Below are 25,033 nucleotides of genomic sequence, written 5' to 3' on the forward strand. Positions count from 1 at the left end.
AAACAGTATGTTTTATGGATGTCGTTATTGGATTCGACATCTCATCTCAGAAAGCAGGAGACCATATTTTCCATGAGCAGCACCTTCTGGAGACTTATCTCCCTGATATTTTAAAAGACTTTACATCTTATGGGGCTGTGAGTTGTAACAAAGGAACAAAAACACAGTTCAGTGTGGCAAATCTAATAGAAAATACTGACACACCTTTCCTGCGGACGCTCCAAGTTGACCATGAAAAAATCCTAGAGGATCTCCGGAAAGTTAGGCTGAACGGCCCATCATATCTCAATGTCAAATTCCTAGACAGCCTTTGGAATGTATTTGAAAGTGTATCTGGTAATCACATGCGAAGCCAGGTAAGTTATTCTCATGCTCAACAGATGGTACTTAAATGCTGCGTAAGCACGTTTTTTTTATTCCATACTTGCCAGCTAACCCTTTGGAATAATCCGAATCTCCATCACTGTATCTGCTTTGTAGTCGCCTGTCAGTCTTAACTAAGAAGGAACAAATCTTCAGCTTCTCTTAGTTTCTCCTTTTTCGTATCTTAAATTCAGTTAATCACATTTCTGCACCACTTCAAAAAAAAATAAATTCAAAAGATCTGGATGAAAGTTTGTCATTTAGAGCACGTTCTCCTAACAATATTTTTGGATGCGGTTCTTCCTAAAATATGCATTTTTGGAATCATTTTTCCCTAATGAATGTTGGTATATTATTTTCACTAATATATGCATTTTTATATACGTGGCAAATATACATTTTGTACATATTTTGATTGAGAAACCAAATCACAAAATTCAGAAAAATGCAGATTTCAAAAGACAGCTGCCATTTGGATTATGTATTTAAATGCACACTGAATGAAATTTCTCCTCCATCCCTAGTTCTACTTTATATAAAAAAAAGAAAATCAATTCCCCAGATGTGCAGTTATTCTTTCAGTCTAGCTAGCCATTATACTATTTGATGAATGAAGTTGTACCATACTTTCATATATCTTGTTGCTCTTAGGGTATATACAGTTGCTGTTTTAGTCTTTCCTTTCTAATACTTTTTAGGTTTTGCTTGTTTTCTCTGATGGCTTGGATGCTGACAAAGAAGTACTTAAAAAGAAATCGGAAGAACTTCGAAAAAAGGGTACGTTACATAAAATCAGGATATAATTGTTTTAGCACAGATTGTTGTTGTTGTTGTTTAGTCGTTTAGTCGTGTCTGACTCTTCGTGACCCATGGACCAGAGCACACCAGGCACTCCTGTCTTCCACTGCCTCCCACAGTTTGGTCAAACTCATGTTGGTAGCTTCGAGAACACTATCCAACCATCTCGTCCTTTGTCGTCCCCTTCTCCTTGTGCCCTCCATCTTTCCCAACATCAGGGTCTTTTCCAGGGAGTCTTCTCTTCTCATGAGGTGGCCAAAGTATTGGAGCCTCAGCTTCAGGATCTGTCCTTCCAGTGAGCACTCAGGGCTGATTTCCTTCAGAATGGAGAGGTTTGATCTTCTTGCAGTCCATGGGACTCTCAAGAGTCTCCTCCAGCACCAGAATTCAAAAGCATCAATTCTTCGGCGATCGGCCTTCTTTATGGTCCAGCTTTCACTTTCATACATCACTACTGGGAAAACCATAGCTTTAACTATACGGACCTTTGTTGGCAAGGTGATGTCTCTGCTTTTTAAGATGCTGTCTAGTTTTGTCATTGCTTTTTTCCCAAGAAGCAGGCGTCTTTTAATTTCGTTAAATAGCGCAGATAAGTTATAGCTATAACAATAAGGTGGTATGCAAGGTGACATATGTAAGGCACTAAGAACATACAAAGAGCCTATTGGATGAGGTCAATGGTCCATCTAGTCTAGCATGCTCTTTTCACTAGTCGCCTGTGGGAAGTGCACCAGCAGGACTCACTTGGGAAGTCTGCTGTCCTGACACTAACCAAACTCAACCCCACATAGCTTTAGCAAGATTTCGGTGTCATGTGCCTTCAGTTCATCCCCAGAGTAGCAGAACTGTTCAGATCAAAAGACTGGAGGGATGAATTCCTTGACATTCAAGGGATAGAAAATGGAGACTCTTCAGGGTAATAAATGACCGAGTGGTATATACAAATTTTGTTGCATTAATCTATAATAACATTCTTATTCCTGCCCTGTGGAACGCCCTCCCACCAGATGTCAAAGAGAAAAATAACTACCAAACTTTTAGAAGACATCTGGAGGCAGCCCTGTTTAGGGAAGCTTTTAATGTTTAATAGGTGATTGTATTTTAGTGTTTTGTTGGAAGCCGCCTAGAGTGGTTGGGGAAACCCAGCCAGATGGGTGGGGTATAAATAATAAATTATTATTATTATTATTATTATTATTATTATTATTATTAGTATTCAGTGTCAGGGGCTGGTCTGAATCGGGAGATGGGGGGTGCAATCACAGGAAGCTCGGATCCTAACCGGAGAGGAGGGGGAATATTCGCCTACCCTTGCTTCCAGCATCTCCAGAAGCAGGGAGACACAGAAGCTGCACAGTTGAGAAAGGAGCTGCCCAGCTATGATATAGTAGCTAAGCAACCAGAAGGGAGGGAGCAGCTGGGCAATACATCAATCGAGAGTGGGGGGGGAATCGCCTCCCTTTCCCCAAACTCAGAGATCTAAGCGTGTCAGAGAACAAAGGAGACGCAGGGTGAGAACTTCCATTTGGCACACTCCTTGCTACAGAAATTGCAAGGAGGAGTCAGAGTAGGCAGCTAATATCCTTGCGGAGAGTTGCCTGTTTGTGCTCATAACAGAATGCTATAATAAAAAGACTATAAATCTACCAAATGCTCATTAATTCTTATCGGTGAGCCACCGGAAGGGAGAGGGGAACTCCCGTACATGACATTCAGGATGTGCGCAGCACATCTCGAGCATGAGTTCAACATTGGACTACTCTGGTTCAGTGTTGCAGTTATGTACCTCTGCAATATACAACTAGCACTGTAGTCCATATGTTTGTAGCCTTAAGGCTGGATTACTGCAATGTGCTCGATGTGGGGCTGCCTTTGTGCCTGGTTCGGAAGCTCCAACTGGTCCAACATGTGACACCACAGTCTGCCCATATACCTTATATCCCAGCTTGATCACTGAGCTCATCTGCTGGAGTGTTGCTGGTTGTTCCCTGTGTTGGAAAGCCTCATCTGACAAAAAAAAAGTAAGCCTTAGGGCAGGGGTCGGCAAGGTTTACCTTGCCTGGGCCAGTTCACTCCAGCGGAGATCCCTCTGTGGGCCAGATCACGCCTGCGCCCTAAGTTTCTCGCATGTGCAGACATGATTTCCCGCATCACGAAAGTGAGTCCCCATGCCACACCACTTTAGCACTGCATGCGGGGACTCACTGAGTGGGTGGCTTGGTTTGGGGGCAGCTCGTGGGGCAGTTAAATGACCCCTGTGAGTCACTTGTGACCCATGGGCCTTAGGCTGCCAACCCCTGCCTTAGGGTCACCAGCCCAGTATTGTGTGCCTTCTTGTTTAACTTTTAAATACCTGCTGAAAACTTTTCTATTCCGTCAGGCAATTAAGAATGCATCTTTCCATTATAGGTGATTTCCGATTTTAACATTTTTATATGTTTTTAGTGTATGGTTTCATATATAATTGTTAAAAACCGCTCTGATATTGTTTATGATTACAGTCGTACCTTGGTTTTTGAACAGCTCAGTTCTCAAACGTTTTGGCTCCCGAATGCCGCAAACCCAGAAGTGACTGTTCCGGTTTGCGAACTATTTTTGGAAGCCAAACATCCAACGGGGCTTCCGCAGCTTCCAGTTGGCTGTAGGAGCTTCCTGCAGCCAATCAGAAGCCGGGCTTCGGTTTCCAAATGTTTTGGAAGTCGAACCGACTTCTGGAACGGATTCCATTCTATTTCCAAGGTACGACTATAGCTGTAAATAATTATAGATCCCATTTGTTGCATCCATGAGAACTATTTTGGGTGCTAAGATGTTCGAACAAATTCAGAAAGTTAGAGGATTACTTTGCTTCTTTGATCTGCTACTAAGTGGTGTCCCAGCCAGAGTTGTAAAAACGAAATGTGAAAAATGATATATTCTTCACTCTCCTCATTTTAGTTACTATAGCATACATAGCATGTGAGTTAATCCTTCAGGATAAGGAATTGAAAAATAAGAGGTCAAATAACAGTCTGGGAAATAGATATGTGTAACATATTTTTAACAACCAATGTTTCAAATAGGACTGGATGGAATAATAACAGTTGCTCTGGAAGGAGTTACCAACTTTGCAGATCTTCTGGATATTGAATTTGGAAAGGGATTTGGATATAACAAGCAATTAAGTATGGGTACACAAAATATTGCCAGCAGGCTGTTTGCCTTTGTGGTAAGTTTATAAGACATTTAAAGGCTTAAGGGTCCATTCCTTTATGCTCCTCATACCAGAAAATAAACAGGGATGTGGGCAGCGCTGAGCCTCTTGGGCTTGCCGATCGGAAGGTGGGCAGTTCAAATCCACGCTGCAGGGTGAGCTCCCGTTGCTCTGTCCCAGCTCCTGTCAATCTGGCAGTTCAAAAGCATGCCAGTGCAAGTAAAAAATAGGTACCGCTGTGGCGGGAAGGTAAACAGTGTTTCAGTGCACTCTGGTTTCCGTCATGGTGTTCCATTGCGCTGGAAGTGGTTTAGTCCTGCTGGCCACATGACCTGGAAAGCTGTCTGAGGACAAACGCCGGCTCCCTTGGCCTAAAGCAAGATGAGCGCCGCAACTGCATAGTCGCCTTTGACTGGACTTAACCGTCCAGGGGTCCTTTACCTTTTACCTTTGACCAGAAAATAAGTGATTGGTATGGGGTGCAGTGATTTCAGTTCTCATCACATTTAAAGCTACAGGAATATGCTAAGAATATATGTTTCATCTGTGACAATTTCCTCTTTTCAAGACACAAATTGCTGAGAGAACATGCTGCTGCAAATTCTGTACGTGTATGCCAGAGGAAGGGCCCCGTGGACCAAAAGGGAAAATTGGATCACAGGTATGGATGTTTGTGCATAATTTAATTTACTACAACCATCTGTGTATGTTGACTCCTTTCCACATGCAGTATCTTTCATGTGGAAGCCTTTACCAGTTTCCTAATTTGAACATTCAAGGAGTTCATATGCCACTGATAAAATAACTTACATTTTAAATCTAATATTTAGCTTGTAGAAACTTGCCGAATGCTCATCAAGGAAAACAGAAATGCTTGGATTTTATTGTTTATTAATTCTGCAAGTTAACATTTGATAATTCAAACTACAGTCGTACTTTGGATCTCGAATGCCTTTGCTCCCAAACAATTGAAACCCAGAAGTGAATGTTCCGGTTTTCGAACGTTCTTTTGGAAGCTGAATGTCCGATGGGGCTTCCGCGGCTTCTGATTGGCTGCAGGAGCTTCCTGCAGCCAATCAGAAGCCACACTTTGGTTTCCGAACGTTTCCGAACTCGAACGGACTTCTGGAATGGATTCCGTTCGACTTCCAAGGTACAACTGTATAGGAAATGAAGGCAGCCTTCCATGCAGTGGTAATGTTTTAAGAATAATAATAGTAATAATAATTTATTATTTATACCCCACCCACCCATCTGACTGGGTCTCCCCAACCACTCTGGGCAGCTTCCGACCAAATATCAAAAACAATACAACTCTTTGTGCATCCCAGATAAACACTTGTAACGTACGAGGTCCCTTCAATTTTAGAAAAAGTAAAAGAGTCTCCAACTTGCATGCAAATATTCTACACTCTAGAATACTGAAGTTGCATCTATCAGACTGCACCTTTTCCTAAATATTGAGCCACTCTTAAAGAAAGCACTTCATCTGAATGCTCCCCAAATTTCAGTATTGACCTTCTTTATTAAAATTTTATTTTCAGGGATCTTCTGGTTTGCCCGGCCATCGGGGATATACAGGAGAGGATGGAGAGCCAGTAAGTTATATCAACGTTGAAATAATTTTTCAGTTCATAGTAGGGTCCTTGTTTCCACTGACGTCGTCTTTCTCTTTTAGGGTTCCAGAGGATTCCTTGGGCCAGAGGGACCCCAAGGCTACAGGGGAGACCCAGGCAGTCAAGGAATGAAGGTAGGAATACACTTAAGCAATTAAAGTAATAATCAAAAGACGGATTTTGTAATGTTTTGTTTTGTCATTTAATGAACACCTGTTTTGTTTTGTTTTTAATATTTCAGGGGCTACAAGGCCGAACTGGAAGAAAGGTGCAGTAAGAAAATGTTGTCTGTGCTGTCTTATGTCTGCAAAAACATTGGGATTGTTTGGCGAATGTGAAAGATTTATAAACCTATTCCTGGAATTATAATGATAATGAAAATGATGACGACAACAATGGATGAGCTACATATTACATGAAATGAGTGTTAAAAAGCACCATTATTTATTTTTTTAAATGAGGAGCAGCCTCAAGAAACACAAATTTTGAGTTAGGGTGTGACAACATAGAGTCCCCACCAACTGCATTTTCTTCTCAAAATCCCTGCATATGCTTTCCTCCACGTAGGGTTCCAGATGCACACTTACTATCATAGATATAAATATGAAAACTACAGGGGAAAGGGAGAGGCGAATTTGAATACAAAAATGGCTAGTGTGGAAAGGACTGAGCCCCTTCTCCTCCATTACCATTATTCCTCTTCAATATATGACCTTGCCAAGATGCATGGTGGAGTTCCATGTGGAGTTCTACCCATGCCACTTGAGGTATGATTTGTCTCAGATTGTTTTGAATGAAAGAGGAACTGGAACCCACTCACTTGTTAGATATCGGATATCAGAAAAGATTTTGCCTTCTCATAGGCAAAGGTGGGTTCCCAATCAGTGAGGCAAAGCCCTGCATTAGTGTTGGGAAGTCTTCAGCCTGGGGACTTCAACTGGTCCACCAAGCCCTCTCTGGCCAGCCCACCAGGCCTTTCCCAACATGTCACATCCACAGTTGGCCATTGGCCATCACACCCCAATCACCACCCCCTGCTCTGCACCGTTTCCCCTTCTGTTAGCTCTGCAACCCGAGAGTAAGTAGCAAATTATGGACTATGAATCTAGGTCACATCTATAGTAATGGCATAGGAAGATGCGATTCAAAACCTTCTGGTCTCTGTTTTGTATAAGGTTGCCTGAAGTGAGTTATTTCCCTCCCCTAACTGGAAGTTTTTTTTATGACTAGTGCTTAACAAAACAGAATTTTTACTGTTATAGGCAAAGTAAATGAATGTAAACAACTGGCTCAGTTGCATATTTTATATTTCTTAGTTCTGGGCTGAGGTTAGGTCTTTAGAAAAGGTGGGAAAGGATGTGAAACTAGAGACAGATAACATTGCAGATTTTGGAGTGGATCATAGAGAGACACTGGGTCAAGGAGGGGGACCCTAAAAATTGTTAGAATTCCTGCTCCATGATTGCAGTCATGGGATTGTTGCCTATCACATGGCGGTGTATGTTTTGACTCCACAAAGTGGGAAGTGACGGAGACAGGATGTTTGTGTTACTGTGTTCCGTTAAGTGGGACTATTGTCCTTTGTTCTTTCTCTTTGCTGTCTGATGCTAGAGAGAGAAGGAGCCATGTTGCAGGGCTCCGTGTGTGTTTATATGTAAATAAATAAAGTAGATTAGCCAAAATGCTGAGTTGCTGAGGTCTGTTACGCAAGCTGCAAAGACTCTTCAGATCCCTAAGTGTGCCGATGTCTGTTGGCATCGGTCACTGTGATGTTCAGGCAGAATAAAGCTTTTGAAGCTCCCGAACGAAAGACCAGGAGGGAGAGAACATGCCAATCGGGCATGTGTCTCTGCCAGGATCCTACTCAAGTGTAGGACAAACTTCTGACACTATTAATAAAAATCCTTATTAGGCTTTGGTCAGGTGCTGGAGTTGACAAAGATTCTATTTTTCTTGGACTGTTTATGCAGGCTGATTATTCTGAGTAGCAGTGCAACTCATTGCGTGGTTTTGTTCTCTTAGGGAGAGAAAGGGGATGATGGACTTGATGGAATTCTGGGAGAAGAGGTAAGTTATTTTCCACCTCCTTGTGTCGCAGTCTTTTTTTAACTCTGGAAATAATTTAATTTTCAAAATCTTCTTCAAGGGATCACATGGACTCCCAGGACACAAAGGAGAAAAGGGGGATGCAGGCCTGCAGGTATCTTTTCAAATTCTATCATTGCTTCCAAGTTTGACATTGAGCAGAGTTGGTAAGCCAGTGTACTGTATAAGTGAGGAACTTTTACATAATTCTCAAAGGAAAGACTAGTAAGAAGTTTAGGATAGTTGGGCTTCCTAAGATATTGAAAAAATGTCTATGTCTCATGCATGGGAATATTGCAATTTCATCCATAAAATGCTGGCGCTAAATTTTGACAGGGACACGTAGACATTGTGAGCTTTGCATTTTGCTTGGTGGGCTTCCCAGTTTCTGCATATGATAATCTGGGGAAAATATATATGTCTTTCCTTTTCGGGGGAAATTTTCTGAACTGCCTGTATTGAATGGCATCTCCCATCTGGAAAGCTGCTGTACTTTTTGTGACCTTGTAAATATTACAAAATCTATCAGGTGCCCCAAGCTACCTATCTCTCGCCAAACCGAGCTATTCCACACCAGTCTGATGGCACCTGAAGGCACCAAAACCACAAATGACATTTACAACAAAACAACAACAAAGAAAAATGCATTCCACATGGTTTAAAATGGCTTAATTGAGAACTGGATATAATTGTATTAGTTAGCATGTCCCAGCCACCACTGAAAATCATGGCATCCCATAGATAAGAATCAGTCAGCCAAATGTCACCTGAAATAAATGGCTTTAATAGTCCCAACAAAAGGCTGAAATAGAAGAATCTCTGACCTCCACCAGGAGACCATTCCACAGTCTTGAGGGACACTTCAGGGAATGCCCAGCTCCTTACCTTTGATATCTATTTCATGTAATGAATGCATATAGAGCAGGGTGTTACTAGTGGAACAAAGAGATATGGAGGCTCGTGCATGAAGGACTTTAACAGTAAACATCAGCCTTCTGAATTGGGTCCAGAAGCTAGCAAGCACCCAGTGCAGCTGTTGCAAAAGAAGTTGGTTATGCCCTCACTTCCCAATATTCACTAGCAGTAGCATTTTGTACCACCTGCAGATTCCGGGTCATATTTCAGCGCAGCTGTATATCAAGCACATTAGAAAAGTCAATCGTGAAGGTTACAAAGGGCAGCCTCACCATACGGGAAAGGGTTGCAAGGTCCCAACTCTCTTGGTTTTGAAATAGCCACAAGTCCAAACAGACAATCTGGGAGGTTTACACAGAATTATTTTACATCTCCAGGGCAGCCCAGGACCAAGTGGACTTCCTGGTGATGAAGGTCAGAAAGGCTTCCAGGGAGATTCTGTAAGTATTCTCCGCACTCCATGAACATACTACTACACCATATATCTGGTTGCAGTTTCTGATTGTGTTTATAATGCACTAAAATATATATCAACAGCCCCTCTTAGGGCTCGCCCAGTCTTGCGTTTGTCCTCTGCCTAGAAACCAAGGGTCCGAGCAGTTTTCTGCTTGTCCCATGTTTTCCAGGCATGGGTCCAACTCAAGTGGTTTTGCCCTTGATCCACCGCTTTCTTCTGGAAAATCCGCTCTTTAGCGATAAATCGGAACAAATGGCAATCCAGGAAAAAAAACACCTGATTGACATTTGCTCCAATTCAGCAGGAATATGAAAGGGCGCTACAATATTCTTGTTATATATAAAGAAAATGCATGCTTCTCAACTAATTAAAAACCTTAAGGGTGGATATATCTCATATCTTGATTACACAACGAACGGCAACTTTTGTGTTACTCTGTGTATTATTCAACACTTTGGTTTTGTCTTCATGAAAGTAAACCTCAGCTTATTTTTTTATTTATTTAGGGAGATTCTGGAGTGGCTAATGATGTAGAAGGAGCAAAAGGTTACAAAGGTTTACAAGGGAGCAGGGTAACTATTGATAATTATAGCTTTGCTTATATCTTTTTTGTTTTTGAACACTTGAAATACGATCCTTACTATAAGGTATTGATGAACAAATAAAGATGACTACAAGCGAAATGGATAAATTGATTTGATGAATTTGATTCATTAATCACAGCTTTAGATAAGAATTTTCAAATCATTTAATTGGAAGATTTTAATTGGTAGCATCACTGTTTCTCTTCTGCTACAGTCCACCTTCCACCAAAAACTATTGTATTTGTCTCACTACCCACCATGGCAATATTGCATAACTTACATAACTTAGGTCATTTACATAATTAATTGAGTAAATTACAAAAATTGTGTTGTGATTATATTATTCTACCCCATTACTTCAGATGCAAAGGAAGTGAAATTTAAATGAGGGCAGGAAACAATCAGTTACTTCTCATTTGTGTACTGAATGCAATAGAAACCACAAATGGATTAATTTCTGTACTGGTAAGGTAAAGGTAAAGGGACCCCTGACCATTAGGTCCAGTCGCGGATGACTCTGGGGTTGCGGCGCTCATCTCGCTTTATTGGCCAAGGGAGCTAGCGTACAGCTTCCGGGTCATGTGGCCAGCATGACTAAGCCGCTTCTGGAGAACCAGAGCAGCGCACGGAAATGCCGTTTACCTTCCCACCGGAGTGGTACCCATTTATCTACTTGCAATTTGACGTGCTTTCGAACTGCTAGGTTGGCAAGAGCAGGGACCGAGCAATGGGAGCTCACCCCATCGCGGGGATTTGAACCGCCGACCTTCTGATCGGCAAGCCCTAGGCTCTGTGGTTTAACCCACAGCGCCACCCGCGTCTTCTGTACTGGACATGGGACAAATAAGCAAAAATCAGCAATTACTGCTCCCGTTTCTATTTGCATCGGAATTCTCTGACAACCCTAGTGGTAAATAATAATAAAAAAAAAATTGTGCCCCAGCCACTCTGTGTGCTTTCCAACAGAATATGCAAAAATACAACAGAACACCACACATTAAAAGCTTCCCGGTAATCTTCATATATATCAATTGTTCAACCATTGGTACAAGAACCAGCACAGAGTATCACTTTACATGTATTCTGGATAGGGGGATTGTGGGGGTGAGTTGAGAAATCCAGAAACAAAGACAGAAGGATTAAATTACCTGCAATCAGCTGGAGATGTTTTTATCAAGTAGCAAGCTTGTCACTTGACCCAGTTGGACCATTAAGGTTATAAGAGTTGCTATTGTTCCACCAGTGACCATTTGATAGTAGTACTGTAGTCATCCTGCAACAATTGACTCTTGGCCTCCCCTATTTATGTTTTTTATTCCTACTACTTCAGGCACGTATACGAACATTACGTTTCCCCACCAAGGTGAACTGTGTGCCTGCTCTTTCTGTGTCTGCCCCAACAGAATTGCAAAGTGTGAAAAGCTGAAAGATTAAGAGCCACAATAATTGCTGCAGAAACCGTGATGTAAAGTTAAATTCTCTATCCGCAGGGAGAAAAAGGATCGCAAGGTACTACAGGCGAGAACGGATCTCCAGGAAACAGTGTAAGGACTAATGTAGCTCACCTGGGTTTTCTTAGTAAATAAAAGATTAAGCAAATTCCAAACTAGACCACATCTTCGGTATCCGAAACAATGGAGAACTTACTTTACGGTCCCTGTTTGTGAAATGTCACATAAATCCTGTCTGAGCATTTATAACAAGCCAACCTCAAAAGGGGCACACACTGGCCTGACTCAGGGTCAAGGTCTTCCAGATATTTGGGGTGAGATGGCCACGAGACTGCCTGCACTGCTGCTGTGGTTTGCCATAGCAGCTGAAAAGGCTTTTAAAACTTAGAGTTTATAAAAATAATGAACGCAGAATGCCTGAATTGGGGGGAAGAATGGCCTCCATGGCTCTTTCTCAAACCCCATGCAAGGTGAGGCAGAGAGGAGATGTAGGTCTAGGACCCTTGTACCTACAGGACCGCCTCTCCTGATATGTCCCACAGAGGACCTTACGGTCTTCAAATAAAAACATCTTGGAGATCCCGGGCCACAGGGAGGTTAAGCTGGACTCAACCAGAGCCACGGCCTTTTCGGCCATGGCCCCGATCTGGTGGAATGCTCTGTCACAAGAGACTAGGGCCCTGCAGGACTTGACATCTTTCCGCAGGCCTGCAAGACGGAGCTCTTCCACCAGGCCTTTGGCCAAGGCACAGTCTGACCCCCTCTCTCCTTCTGTAATCCTCATAGAACTCTAGCCCAATGGTTGCCATTAATTTGATTCTGAATTGATTTTAGAATGTATTTTAATTAATTGACTGTGTGATTTTATGGACACTGTGCTATTTGTTGTTAGCCCCTCTGAGGCCGGCTTTGGCCAGGGAGGGCAGGATATAAATAAAAAATTATAATTGCAATGATACTAAATGTTACCGAAAAGGGGGGATGGGAAGAGAACTGTATGAGGAAGAGGAGGAGAAATGGGGAGGAATGGGGGAGAAGGATGGTGGTCTGGCAAAGATGGAGGAAGGGGTGGTGGAGGGAAGTAAAAGATGTTGATGGTGCCAAGCCTATGTTGGCTGGTGGCAGCAGTGTGGAACAAACCAAGGGCTCCATGAGCTGCTCACTCGTCAAAAAGCAAGCCTGTGAATGTTTGTAGCATCAAGTTAGGACCTTTAAAGTAACAAATATTCCTTTTGTCGCAGGGACCAGAGGGACGAAGAGGACTTCCAGGCCCACCGGTATGTCTTTCTTAATTTTACCAGTTTCAGTAAGTATGCTATGAGACATAACCACAGGAACTCCTGACTACCCAGGTCAGTAAGGAGAAACTGGTTGGAGAGAGAAGAGTAGATTGGTGGGAGATGGAGCTACCTGGCATTTTCATGCCCCCCCAATCCTGTCTGAAAGTGTAGAAATTGGGTGGGTTGGGGTGGGATTATATTTGGTTCACACTAGAAGGCAAACCTCCCTAATTTGCACTTGTGTACCGAAACACCAACCGAAACACAGCCATCTTATGAAAATCGGGTCCTCCTTTAAAGAGGGCACATATTGCGGTGAGACCTGGACAACCGACACCGTGTGTTGTGGGTGGGTACAATTGGTCAGCCACAACGCCCGATTGGTAGGTCCCTCGAAGCTGGGTGCAATCTGGCCAATGGGACGCAGTCCAAACGGTTCGAGGGACCTATTTATGCCCATGCACGTGACCCAGAGCTTCCTCTTTCGGCGCGTGCATTTGGAATACCTGCCCACCTCTCCTTATTTTTAGGGCTTGTGCGCTTGACCTTGCTATGCTATCGTGTGTCGTCTGTCATTGGGACAGGGGCATGGCAGGAATTTCCCCCACTTGGCTGATTGGCTGTTGCCATTTGCCGTGTAGCAAAATGTCACAACTTGTAAGGTTGTGGGTAGGCTCTGGTTCAGGTGATAGGGATGGGAGAACGCTCTCGCCATCCCTATGTGAAGGGTATTCCGTTAAAGTAATCCAGGGACTCGATGGTTTGGTCAACCCCTGAGAGGGGGCTGTGCCCATGCCTGAGTCCAAGGGGACATTTGGGTGGTGGAGTTAGCCCGTTCCTGGCTTTCCGCTCATCCAGGTGTTCACCCTTGGCTGACCTATGCTGGAACCCTGGATCAGCGCTACCTGCATGGCAGGGAGCTAGTCGAACCAGAGCCTATGCAACCAGTCACTTTTTGTAATCAATGAAGTTGTGGATTAAATTCTGCCAAAAACCAAAACCAAAATTTGAATCATGTGTGAATTTATTTAGGGGGGGAGGTTTCTGGGTCTGAACACGCAATTAGCAATTCTCTGAATTTTGCAATGCAGTTGTGCAGCCAAGTAATGTTCACCCAAAAATGCATATTTTAATGAAGAGAAACGTACAAAAATGCATTATATTGGGGGAAAGAGCTTTGCAAAAAATTGCATTTTGGACAACATTGCACACGCAACAGTGTATATTAGGAGACAGCCACACTAAAATGTTGCTGAATTTTCATGTTTACTTTAAAAATATATATATTCAGATTGATATGGAAATGTGGGGCACAAGACCGAAAAAGTGAGAAACCGAGAGAAATTGAAATTAACAGTTACGCCCAACCCTAGATGGGCTCAGAGTTGGCTGGAGGGGGAAGAGTCTAATGAAGGAAGTGTGGGTGTCTGCCTTCTGGACGGAGTCAAAGAGAAGAAATTCAAAGGACGCTTGTCCGAACAAAACAAGAGAAGATTTTTAATCTCTCTTCTGCATTTTTCACTGGTTGTAAGAAGCCTAATCTTCTCCCTGCTGGTTAGCAGGCAGCATGATGAGGTGTTGGGGAGAATAACGGACAAAGTGGACATTTACTAGATATGTAGCGTGCAGCTGCAAGTCAAGATTTTTTCTTCTCACTTAATCACAGGCTTGTGATTAAGTGATCAAGGATGATCCTTGTACAAAAGGCAGCACACAGGGCTCCAGCCACATTTGGAATGGAAATCTTCCCTGCACGCCCCCCCCCCCCCAAGCAATGTATCTACATATCTAGCAAACATCTAGTCTGACTCTTGGAAGCCTGTGTGAATTTCCCTTATCTCCATCTTGTGGGGATGTTCAGGGTGGCAGGAGAGGATATATTGCTTACTAATATCCTTCCTAACTTGCGCTAGCAAGTTCCTTTACCTAGCAGAGTTTACATTCCCCTTTACACAGCAGAAAACTAGTTGCAAACTCATGTGAGTTTCTCAAGACAATACGCAATTCAATCTGGCTTATTCAGATTGAAATGTGTTCTAATATTTTCCTGGTAAGACCCCCTTGTTGGGACGTGGGTGGCGCTGTGGGTTAAACCACAGGGCCTAGGACTTGCTGATCAGGAGGTTGGCGGTTCGAATCCCCGCAACGGGGTGAGCTCCCTTGCTCGATCCCAGCTCCTGCCAACCTAGCAGTTTGAAAGCACATCAAAGTGCAAGTAGATAAATAGGTACCACTCTGGTGGGAAGGTAAACAGCGTTTCCGTGCGCTGCTCTGGTTTGCCAGAAGCGGCTTAGTCATGCTGGCCACATGACCCGGAAGCTGTACGCCGGCTCCCACGACCAACAAAGCGAGATGAGCGCCACAACCCCAGAGTCGGCCACAACTAGACCTAATGGTCAGGGGTCCCTTTACCTTTACCATAAGACCCCCTTGAATCCCTCCTAAAAGAATAAAGACACCACAGTCTTATCCATAAGTAACAGAAAGAATTTTTACTCACGATCAGGCAGTGTGATCTCTGAAGGCAGGCTTTAGGTTTGAAGTTTCAAACATATACAAACAGGTTTACCCCATAAGGGAGATTTACCTAGTGACTGCAGGCTAGCAGTCCAGCAGTTCACAGGACAAAAGGAAGATGGAAAAGAGAGAGAGTGGCAGCATGCCTTGGTCTTTTACCAGGTCTGGAAAGGTCACGCCCACCCACTAGTCACATGCAAGGAAGCATGCTCCAGGCCAGGAGGAACAGGAAGTTTCGACTGGCTGGACCAAACATTCCCTTGCTTGTCTACTCTAGGAAAACAAGGAATGCTGTACTTGACTGCTCCCAGTGGATTACATCCCACGCATTTACCCCTTCCTTCTGCATGTTTTTCATGAGCACAAATAGGTGGAAAGCATGCACTGGATAGAAACATGGAAGGCACAGACTCTCCACTTTTGCTGATATCAAGGCCTGTGAACATGCCTATGTGCCAATGTGCGGACATGAGATGGAGGAAAGCACAGCTCTATGGGGCCCTATTAAAATCCCCCACATGAAATTTGCGTCCAACATTATTGAATCTAAATGACATTACTGTGTAGCATGAAAAATTGTCGTGGTTTTTTTAAGTTATAGAAACTAAGGTGGGGAGGAAGTAAGATCGTTATCATACTCACTGGGGAAAACCAAAGCCAACAAGAATGTTCTTCTTTCAGGGGACAAAAGGAAGCCCTGGCCCCACAGGTCTGGAAGGAAAACAAGGCTTCGAAGGTCAACAGGTGGGTATTAGTACTATTCAGTGTGTGTGTGTGTGTGTGTGTGTGTGTGTGTGTTTTGAGGGAAAGGGTGAAAATAAATGGAAAATCACATAGTTTGAATGCAAATGATCCCAGGTTCAGTCTGTTGGTTTCTGTTTCCCTCACTGAGCAGCTGCTGGTAGTCACAGGACTATGTTTTCATTCCACAGTCCAGATACTGTTGGATTCCCACGGGAAAGGGAGATGGGATGTGACGTTTACTGGTTTCCTGTTTCTTTGTACTGTCACTTCTTTGTTGGAGTTGCTCTCTGCTTCTCACAGAGACAAGATGTACATTTGTATGCTCTCTGCATAGCTTAGAAATAAAGCTTAGCAATGTAGTCATACCTGCCTCATCCTTCTGTTGCGGACTCTGGGTATATACTCTGCTGGGCTCAAGCCAAGATGAGCCGTATCAGCTCAGAGGACCAGAGCTGAATTTAACTAACACAGTCGTTCCCATTAAATAGATCAGGTAGCTGTGGGTCTCATAAGTTGCTGTGGGTGACGTTTGCAATATATCAGTTTGCACTCTACCTTCTCTGTCTATGTGTAAAAAAAATTGTGTCTGCAATTGTCAGGGATTCTGCTTGTCTCATAAATCAACAGTATATTAAACACACACACAGAATAACATTGCACAAAGCTCACAGAATAATTGCCCTGCTAAATACACAGGTGTGTAGAACATGATATAGAGAAACCTTGAGAATTTGGCATGAGAGCTTTTTAAAGGGCAAGTGGTACCAGTGTATACTGTTCTTAAGATATTCACTCTTTAATTATCCTGCCTTTCCTCACCAAGACGCTGAGAGCAGCAAGCACTTAATCAAATATTTAAAATGTCTAAAAGCGTTCAAAAACTTCTTTAAAAAGAGTGTCCCCATGCCAAATCACTTTAAAACTTGGGCCAGAGAACATCATCTATGTGTGTACAGGGATACGTGTATTTGGAACGACTTGACTTTGAAATAAATTTGATTGTGTGCCCATCTGCCTGGACTGTGTCAAAAACAACATATAATAGATTCTGGAACTAGCGTGGTTTTATATATATGTGTGTGTGTGTGTGTGTGTGTGTGTGTGTATGAAATACAAATGTGTCTGCTTATGCTTATTGCAAAAAAGCCTTTCCATCCTGACTTCCCACATGTTTCCCAGTTTTCAAATTCATATATGTTTCTTTTTCCCCCAAATTTTTTAATTGATTTTCACATTTATCACAGAGAAAAAAGAAAAACATTACAAAACACAGAACAGAGAAAAAAGACACACAAAAGAATTATTACTTCAAATCCCTAATTCCATTACATTGATAACTGACTTCCTCAAGTCCCCTCTAACTGAATTTCATTATATCACCTGTTTAACAGTTCTCCAAATTCATATTTCTAATAATATTAACTCCTTTCATTTACGAACCTCTTCTCCTTTATTAATGTTCTAATCCTTAATATTCACAAGCACATATTCTTATTCTACCCTAAGCCTATTAATATCTTCCAAGAATTTTCTATTTATCTTATATTACAATTTTTAGCTAAATATTCTTTAAATTTCTTCCAATCCTCTTGTATCTCCTCTTCCTTCTTCCAGTCAGGTCGGCCAGCAAACAAAAAGTCCAACATCTTCATCTGCCATTCTTCTATTGTTGGTATCTCTTGCGATTTCCAGTTTTTAGCTAATAAAAGTCTTGCCGCTGTAGTGGCATACAAAAACAGTCTAACATCTTTTGGGGGCAATTCCAATCCTATTATTCCAAGTAGAAAGGCTTCTGGTTTCTTAATGAATGTATTTTTCAACATTTTTTTCAACTCATTATAAATCTTTCCCCAGAAGTCTTTCACATTAGGACACGTCCACCACATACGATAAAAACAAATTCATATATGTTTCTGTTTAGTAGCATAAAGTTAATAAGCTTTCAGGTATACATTTGGGTGAATTTACCAGACTTCTTAGATATAATTTGTTTTCCAGGGGACAAGTGGAATTCCTGGTGAGAAAGGAGAGAAAGGACATTCAGGAAACAAAGGTCTTCCGGTAAAATGGCCTCATGCATATTTCAATGAGATTCATCTTTCTTAATACACTGCTTTTCAAGCATTCTGAAGCGAGACCCGATTGTGATTTCGAAAACTCAGCCGTTCGGGATGCACTTATAAACAAACCCTTCCTTTAGAGGCTGGCCTTTTTTCTCTACAAACAAAAAGAATATTACATCAGTAGTTAACACTGAATAAATTTTGTATTGTATTTTTCACTATTCATGTTGATATCTCTTTATATAATAAAAACGTAAGGATGTCATCGCACAGCCCCAGTTGAGGGATTTGCATGAAGTCAGGGTGGGGGCAGGGAAGCAAAATTGAAGGTAGGTTGCACAACAGCAATGGCCAAGGCATGGAAGTGAGAAGGGAGTGATTCTGCCATTGTTTAAAATTGCTACTTCTTTCCTGGAAGAGGAGTGGCAGGGTGTTGGTGAATGGAGCGAGCGGGGGCACAACCCCTTGTAAATCTATATAGGAAGTATGTACATGAGTAGACTTAACTGTGCTGTACATGGAGAGAGGTATCTCTTAAAAGAGTCGGCAGTGGTGTATGGTTGGCCTGATGGAACAAAGAATTCCCTGAGAATGGGGTGTGGGGTGGGGAGGCCTTTGTGTGCAATTTACTCAGGAACATATCAAGCTGGCTTGAGACATTTTGTTCCTTGTAGCAAAGGACAAAATGGAGCCTCCCGTTCCATGGATTGAATCTGACTAGGCTTGCAATTGAATCTGATTTCAGAACTGGCGATGGAATATCCTTCGCTGCGCCTGAAGCCAGCAGGCTCCCTCAGGAGGAGCAGAGCAGACTAGTTTTTGGGAATAGGGGTACTGCCGCCAATCCCTGGCATCTTCCACCTGACTCACCTGCCTAATGGTAGGGCTGGCCCTGGCCAGGATGCATTTGTGGGTTGTAATGGACGTGGGTGGTGCTGAGGTCTAAACCACTGAGCCTAGGGCTTGCCAATCAGAAGGTCGGCAGTTAGAATCCCCGTAACGGGGTGAGCTCCCGTTGCTCGGTCCCTGCTCCTGCCAACCTAGCAATTCGAAAGCACGTCAAAGTGCAAGTAAATAAATAGGTACTACTCCGGCGGGAAGGTAAACGGCGTTTCCGTGCGCTGCTCTGGTTCGCCAGAAGCGGCTTAGTCATGCTGGCCACATGACTCGGAAGCTGTACGCCGGCTCCCTTGGCCAGTAAAGCGAGATGAACGCCGCAACCCCAGAGTCGTTCACGACTGGACCTAATGGTCAGGGGTCCCTTTACCTTTAATACACAGTACGGGAGGCACTGTCTTCATAGCCAATGGCAGCGGGTGCTACAGAGATAGAGTACAGCAATGAGTATTATTGAAAGGTTCCACACATTACAGAAGATAAGGGTTTCTTTCTTTCTTTCTTTCTTTCTTTCTTTCTTTCTTTCTTTCTTTCTTTCTTTCTTTCTCTCTCTCTCTCTCTCTCTCTCTTTCTTTCTTTCTTTCTCTCTCCCTCTCTTTTTCTTTCCTTCTTTCTCTTTCTTTCTTTCTTGTTCTTTTTCTCTTTCTTTCTTTTTCCTTTTCTCTTTCTTTCTTTCTGGTCAAACTTAAAAAGCTTGATATAATGTTTGTTTTCTTTTCAGGGAAACTTGGGAATCCCAGGCCCTAAAGGAAACCAAGGGAAACCTGGACTAAGAGGAAATGAAGTATGTTTTCAAATGTCTGCTATTAATTTTTCTACACAAAGTGTAAAGTCTGCCCATACAGTCTATACATCAGGTGTGACTAATGTGCAACCCTCCAAATGCTGTTGGATCATAACTCCCATCATCTCTAAACACTGGTTGCATTGACTGGGCCTGATGGGAGTTGGAGTCCAACAACAGCCCAAAGGCCACATGTTAGCCACCCTGCTATAAATGATAAGGAGAAAATTTCCCAATGCAGATTCTCCAAAATCTTTTTTTCTCTCTGTGGGGGGAAAAAAAAACCCTTAGCATTTAAATTAGGTTTGCTAACTACTACTTCTTTTTTGACAGGAGCTTTTTGCCATTATGTGTCGCATGACAAAAGACAAGCAGGCATTGTTTTTTCCTGTAATCAGGAAATATTGTGCCTGTCAATGCTTTCCTTCTATGCTGCTGTAAAAGGCACAGAGCTTCTGCTCCTAAAACGGCAATATTTAATTTGCCTTTATTCAAATAAATAGTCAAAACAGACTTTACATAGACGGTGGCTGAGCCAGTCCCTGTTCAAGGCAAAGTTTGTGCAAACGTGTATTTCATAGTGCACATGTTTTTTTATTAGGTGACTTATGAACTGAACAAACAAACGAGTATTTGTTAACAGTGAAAGAATGTCTGTGAATTCGAGTCTCTAACTGATAAATCCCAAATTACCTTAAGTAAGGAAAGGTTAATCCCACTCTGACTGAGTTTGTTTTGGGGGGATTGTGGCCAAACACAAATTACGTTGCCAGTAACTAGGGCTGCCATACGTCCTGATTTTCCAGAATTCCTAGAATTCTCCAGAATGTCCTAGAATTCTCCCCCAAATTGGCATCATGGATTGTTTTTTGGAAATCAGGCAAATGTCCTGGAAAACTGTCAACAGAGATTAAATCGTGTCGAGCATTCCTTAGAAAAAGCTTTGGTTCCCCTAAAAAAAAAAGAGAAAAGCGCAACAACTCTGTCTTGATTTTCACTTTTGGAGCTATTGTAACCCTGCCAGTAACTATTTCTCAGTTTGCTACATATCTCATTCTCTGTTCTGATTTTGATTCAGCAACTTTCCATTTTGGTTCACACCTTTGGTTCTCATATATGATGTTGTACTCAATTTGCCCAACAGGGAGAACCTGGGGACTCTGGAATGAAAGGACCAGCAGGCCCCCGTGGGCCACAAGGAATGAGGGTTTGTTATTTATGTTCATCTTACTCAAAGGGCCTGACTGAAAACCAAAAGTGTCTTGGGCTCAAAGGGTGATATGAATTGCCCCCCCTGTATATGACGGTAGGGAAGAAATGGAGGCAGTGAGAGATTTACTTACTTGGGCTCCATGATCACTGCAGATGGTGACAGCAGTCACGAAATTAAAAGACGCCTGCTTCTCAGGAGAAAAGCAATGACAAACCTAGACAGCATCTTAAAAAGCAGAGACATCACCTTGCCGACAAAGGTCCATATAGTTAAAGCTATGGTTTTCCCAGTAGTGATGTATGGAAGTGAGAGCTGGACCATAAAGAAGGCTGATCGCCGAAGAATTGATGCTTTTGAATTATGGTGCTGGAGGAGACTCTTGAGAGACCCATGGACTGCAAGAAGATCAAACCTATCCATTCTGAAGGAAATCAGCCCTGAGTGCTCACTGGAAGGACAGATCCTGAAGCTGAGGTTCTAATACTTTGGCCACCTCATGAGAAGAGAAGACTCCCTGGAAGAGACCCTGATGTTGGGAAAGATGGAGGGCACAAGGAGAAGGGGACGACAGAGGACGAGATGGTTGGACAGTGTTCTCGAAGCTACCAGCATGAGTTTGACCAAGCTGCGGGAGGCAGTGGAAGACAGGAGTGCCTGGCGTGCTCTGGACTATGGGGTCACAAAGAGTCGGACATGACTAAATGACTAAACAACAACAACATGACGGTAACCAACATGGTGCCTTTGTTGACCTCTAACTGCCATTAGCATCAGCCAACATGGCCAAAAGTCAGGGGCGAAGGAACTTGTAATCCAGAAAGATCTGTCCCTGGTGTGTACGATGTGGTGTCAGAAATCAAAATACCTTACCACAGAAAGTCAAATTTGTGACTTCCACAACAGCCCTGCCCCAAGTTCACGACAGAACAAATATGTTTCATACACACTTTTTTAATACATTCCCTCAGGAATTGACCACCCACTTTTAAACATATCTCTTGCTTGTCTGCCCTAGGGGGATGAGGGAATTCCTGGATATGGTGAAGAAGGAAAGAAAGGATCAAAGGTAATTACATTTTTTAAATTAAAAAAACCTGTAGATGAAATTTTGAACTTGTTTTTATGCAGTTTGGAATTACTCCCAATTAATTACTGTGGATTCCCTTACATGAGTGCAAATGTCATTATCATCAGTAGAACCTACAGAGTGCATAGCTTTGGGAAAGGAATACTGCCTGGTGTTAAATTGCTGCATTAAATTCTTGTTTTGATGTGACTGGGGAATCCTAATCCAAAAGGGTGCACTTCTGAGTCCCACAGTTTTCACAATGAGCATATAAGGATCAGATATTTAGTTGCTGGCTGAAATCTAAAGGGGTTCTTTACATGCAAGAAAAGGAAACACATAAGCAATTTTAATAGGTGTTGTTTTTTTCTTGTGCAGTTTTCATTATTAAGAGAGAGGTGCTGTTTTTCAAACAAAACTGTGCTTTTCTTCTTCATGAGTGGGTGGATGGTTTTAAAACTATGTATATATATAAAGCTGGGAACTAATTTTTACTTTGTGAATGTTGAATGTTAAACTGTGATCTACAAAAGTTGTGCATGAATGAACTATGCTTGCTTGGAATAGACTAGAATCTCTTTGTCACTACAAAAACCATACCCCATTTTTTTATTTATTAGCTTTTTGCTCATATCTCGGAGTGATAGCCTTTTCCTGTTACGTTTCGTGATTGTTTCCTTCTCTACCTTAAGTTTACACCTATCCTCAGTTTTGTTAACACTTTCTTGATTAAAAAATAGCAAAAGAAACATCCGTCTAGGAATTTTTAGAATGTTAATTATAAAATATATATTTAAATTATAGGGAGAAGAAGGCTTCCCAGGAGACATTGGAGAGCAGGTACCCATGTACATATATTCTGAGGGCCAAATCCTGACAAGGGATTCAAACCTAATGCAGTCATTATTAGCATTTCTGGTAATAAATTGAACTGACTGTATGCACTCTGCTTCCCAGTTCAGTGGCCATAGTGATGTCTATCATGGGAAGGCGAATAAGCAGGATAGCTTACATTTTGATTTTTTCTTTCTTTGCTAGGACAGACATTTTTACCTTCTTTGTTTTCTATTCAATTCAACAGGGTGAATGTGGAGACCCAGGCCTTCCTGGGGAACCAGGACCAAAAGGCGTTAGGGGAAGAATGGTATGGTGAACAGCAATTTGAGGGTGTCTTTTTAAATAGTATAATGGTTAGTTTGGTTCTTACATGCCCTTCCTGTAGTACGGTACTTATATTTCAGATTCTGGGAAGATGGGATTAACAGACCCTCCAAGTGTCCCTATTTTCCAGGGACGTCCCTGATTTAGAGAAGCCGTCCTGGTTTCTGTTTTGATACTGGAAAGTCCAACTTTCCCTTAAAGGTAAAGGTAAAGGGACTCCTGACCATTAGGTCCAGTCATGACCGACTCTGGGGTTGCGGCGCTCATCTCGCTTTATTGGCTGAGGGAGCCGGTGTACAGCTTCCGGGTCATGTGGCCAGCATGACTAAGCCGCTTCTGGCGAACCAGAGCAGCACACGGAAACACCGTTTACCTTCCCGCTGGAGCGGTACCTATTTATCTACTTGCACTGGTGTGCTTTCAAACTGCTAGGTTGGCAGGAGCAGGGACCGAGCAATGGGAGCTCATCCCGTCGAGGGGATTCGAACCGCCGACCTTCTGATCGGCAGGTCCTAGGCTCAGTGGTTTAACCCACAGCTCCACCCGCGTCCCTCTTTGTGCCATGTGTAGAAACATCTAAAATCCCCCCACTATTCAGCCCTAGCAAAGAGCTGGCTATGACCAAGGAAAGCATCCAGATTTAGCATTTGTTTCCAAAAGAGATGGCGACATGTGCCACAATGGCTCTCTCTGTGTATATATTAGTACTTGTTCAGCTGCTTTTCTGACGAGCTTCCCTCCTTAATATAATACTAATTGGGTGTCGTTTCTGATGACGGGAGGTTCCTTGTCTTCTGTTATTTCTGGTGAATATGCAAACGTACCGTCTTTTTGATGTTGTACTTGAAACAGATTGTCTATGTAACATTTCTAGGGTACTCCAGGATTAAAAGGTGAACCGGGTGGCCGAGGAGCCTGGGGTCCTCCAGGACGTCCGGTATGTTTTGTTCTATAAACATATGCTGCTTTATATGCATCAGAAACAAGTCTAATTCTCTGAGTTGCTAGATTTCTAATGCGCTTATCTTCTCAGGCCTATGAAGTGATCTGAGTTTTAGTAAAGTCATGCTCCCATCTGCAGCCAACTGGGGCTCCTTAATGCCACAATTCCCATGATGCTGGTGAAACGCTTAGCAACTTTGATTTCATCAGTCCTATAGAAGTACCTGTGCGCTTTCAGAATCGGCGGCATTCTTGTCTAATAGTTCTTTTCTGAAGCGTCAGACCACTTTCAAAAGGCCTTGTTTGGGAATTTTTATTCTGTCCCATGACATCTACGGTGTGGAATGCCATGGGACTCAACTGCCGCTCACTTCCTGCTACTTAACATTAATACAAAAGCAATAGCAGAAGCTGGGGAGAGAGTATTTTTATACCAGCCAAATGGTTTAAAACATTTTATATCAGTCAATCAAGTAAATGCATAAGCTGTTGCTTTAAACCAGGGTTAGAAGGCATTAAAACAAACCATGGCTAATGTTCACCTTAGGGTAGGCATAAAGTTGTGTTGTGGTGAATGCTGTAGAAGGAAAGGAGAGATTTGCATCCGTTAGAGAAGGTGGAAAAAATGGGTATGGCTGAGCAGGTAACCATGGTTAAGAGATCAGAAAACGTTGCACTTGCCCTTGGCTTATAACATTGATGGCATGGGCACCAACAAGACTCTTCTATCAGAAAAATACCACCAGCTGACCTTCGGTTCAACGTATAGTTCTCTGATCCCAACCTTATTCTTCTAGGGTCCAAAAGGCGAGAAGGGCCTGTCTTCATTTTCGGTACGTATACCTGGAATGCAGTATTTATGATGTGTGGGTGTTTTCCCCTTCCAGCCTTGAAGTGTAAGTCT

General features: G+C 42.7%; 1 protein-coding gene across 2 annotated transcripts in view; it reads left to right on the top strand.

Moving 5' to 3' along the window:
- The window catches only part of LOC308459338 (collagen alpha-6(VI) chain-like), a 75,110-nt gene that overhangs the window by 37,701 nt on the left and 12,376 nt on the right, over positions 1 to 25,033 (top strand). For both annotated transcript variants that reach the window (XM_080974528.1, XM_080974529.1), the window contains 22 exons: positions 7 to 356; positions 1,062 to 1,140; positions 4,224 to 4,369; positions 4,923 to 5,015; positions 5,899 to 5,952; positions 6,033 to 6,104; positions 6,212 to 6,238; positions 7,993 to 8,037; positions 8,117 to 8,170; positions 9,348 to 9,410; positions 9,934 to 9,999; positions 11,502 to 11,555; positions 12,704 to 12,739; positions 15,941 to 16,003; positions 18,002 to 18,064; positions 19,685 to 19,747; positions 20,892 to 20,954; positions 21,976 to 22,026; positions 22,831 to 22,866; positions 23,108 to 23,170; positions 24,062 to 24,124; positions 24,927 to 24,962. In XM_080974528.1, coding sequence (XP_080830654.1) covers positions 7 to 356; positions 1,062 to 1,140; positions 4,224 to 4,369; positions 4,923 to 5,015; positions 5,899 to 5,952; positions 6,033 to 6,104; positions 6,212 to 6,238; positions 7,993 to 8,037; positions 8,117 to 8,170; positions 9,348 to 9,410; positions 9,934 to 9,999; positions 11,502 to 11,555; positions 12,704 to 12,739; positions 15,941 to 16,003; positions 18,002 to 18,064; positions 19,685 to 19,747; positions 20,892 to 20,954; positions 21,976 to 22,026; positions 22,831 to 22,866; positions 23,108 to 23,170; positions 24,062 to 24,124; positions 24,927 to 24,962 — 1,640 coding nt within the window. The remainder of the gene's footprint in view (positions 1 to 6; positions 357 to 1,061; positions 1,141 to 4,223; positions 4,370 to 4,922; positions 5,016 to 5,898; positions 5,953 to 6,032; positions 6,105 to 6,211; positions 6,239 to 7,992; positions 8,038 to 8,116; positions 8,171 to 9,347; positions 9,411 to 9,933; positions 10,000 to 11,501; positions 11,556 to 12,703; positions 12,740 to 15,940; positions 16,004 to 18,001; positions 18,065 to 19,684; positions 19,748 to 20,891; positions 20,955 to 21,975; positions 22,027 to 22,830; positions 22,867 to 23,107; positions 23,171 to 24,061; positions 24,125 to 24,926; positions 24,963 to 25,033) is intronic.

The sequence above is a fragment of the Podarcis pityusensis genome (genome assembly GCF_964106645.2).
Source record: "Podarcis pityusensis genome assembly, chromosome: 12".
Lineage (NCBI taxonomy): Eukaryota > Metazoa > Chordata > Lepidosauria > Squamata > Lacertidae > Podarcis > Podarcis pityusensis.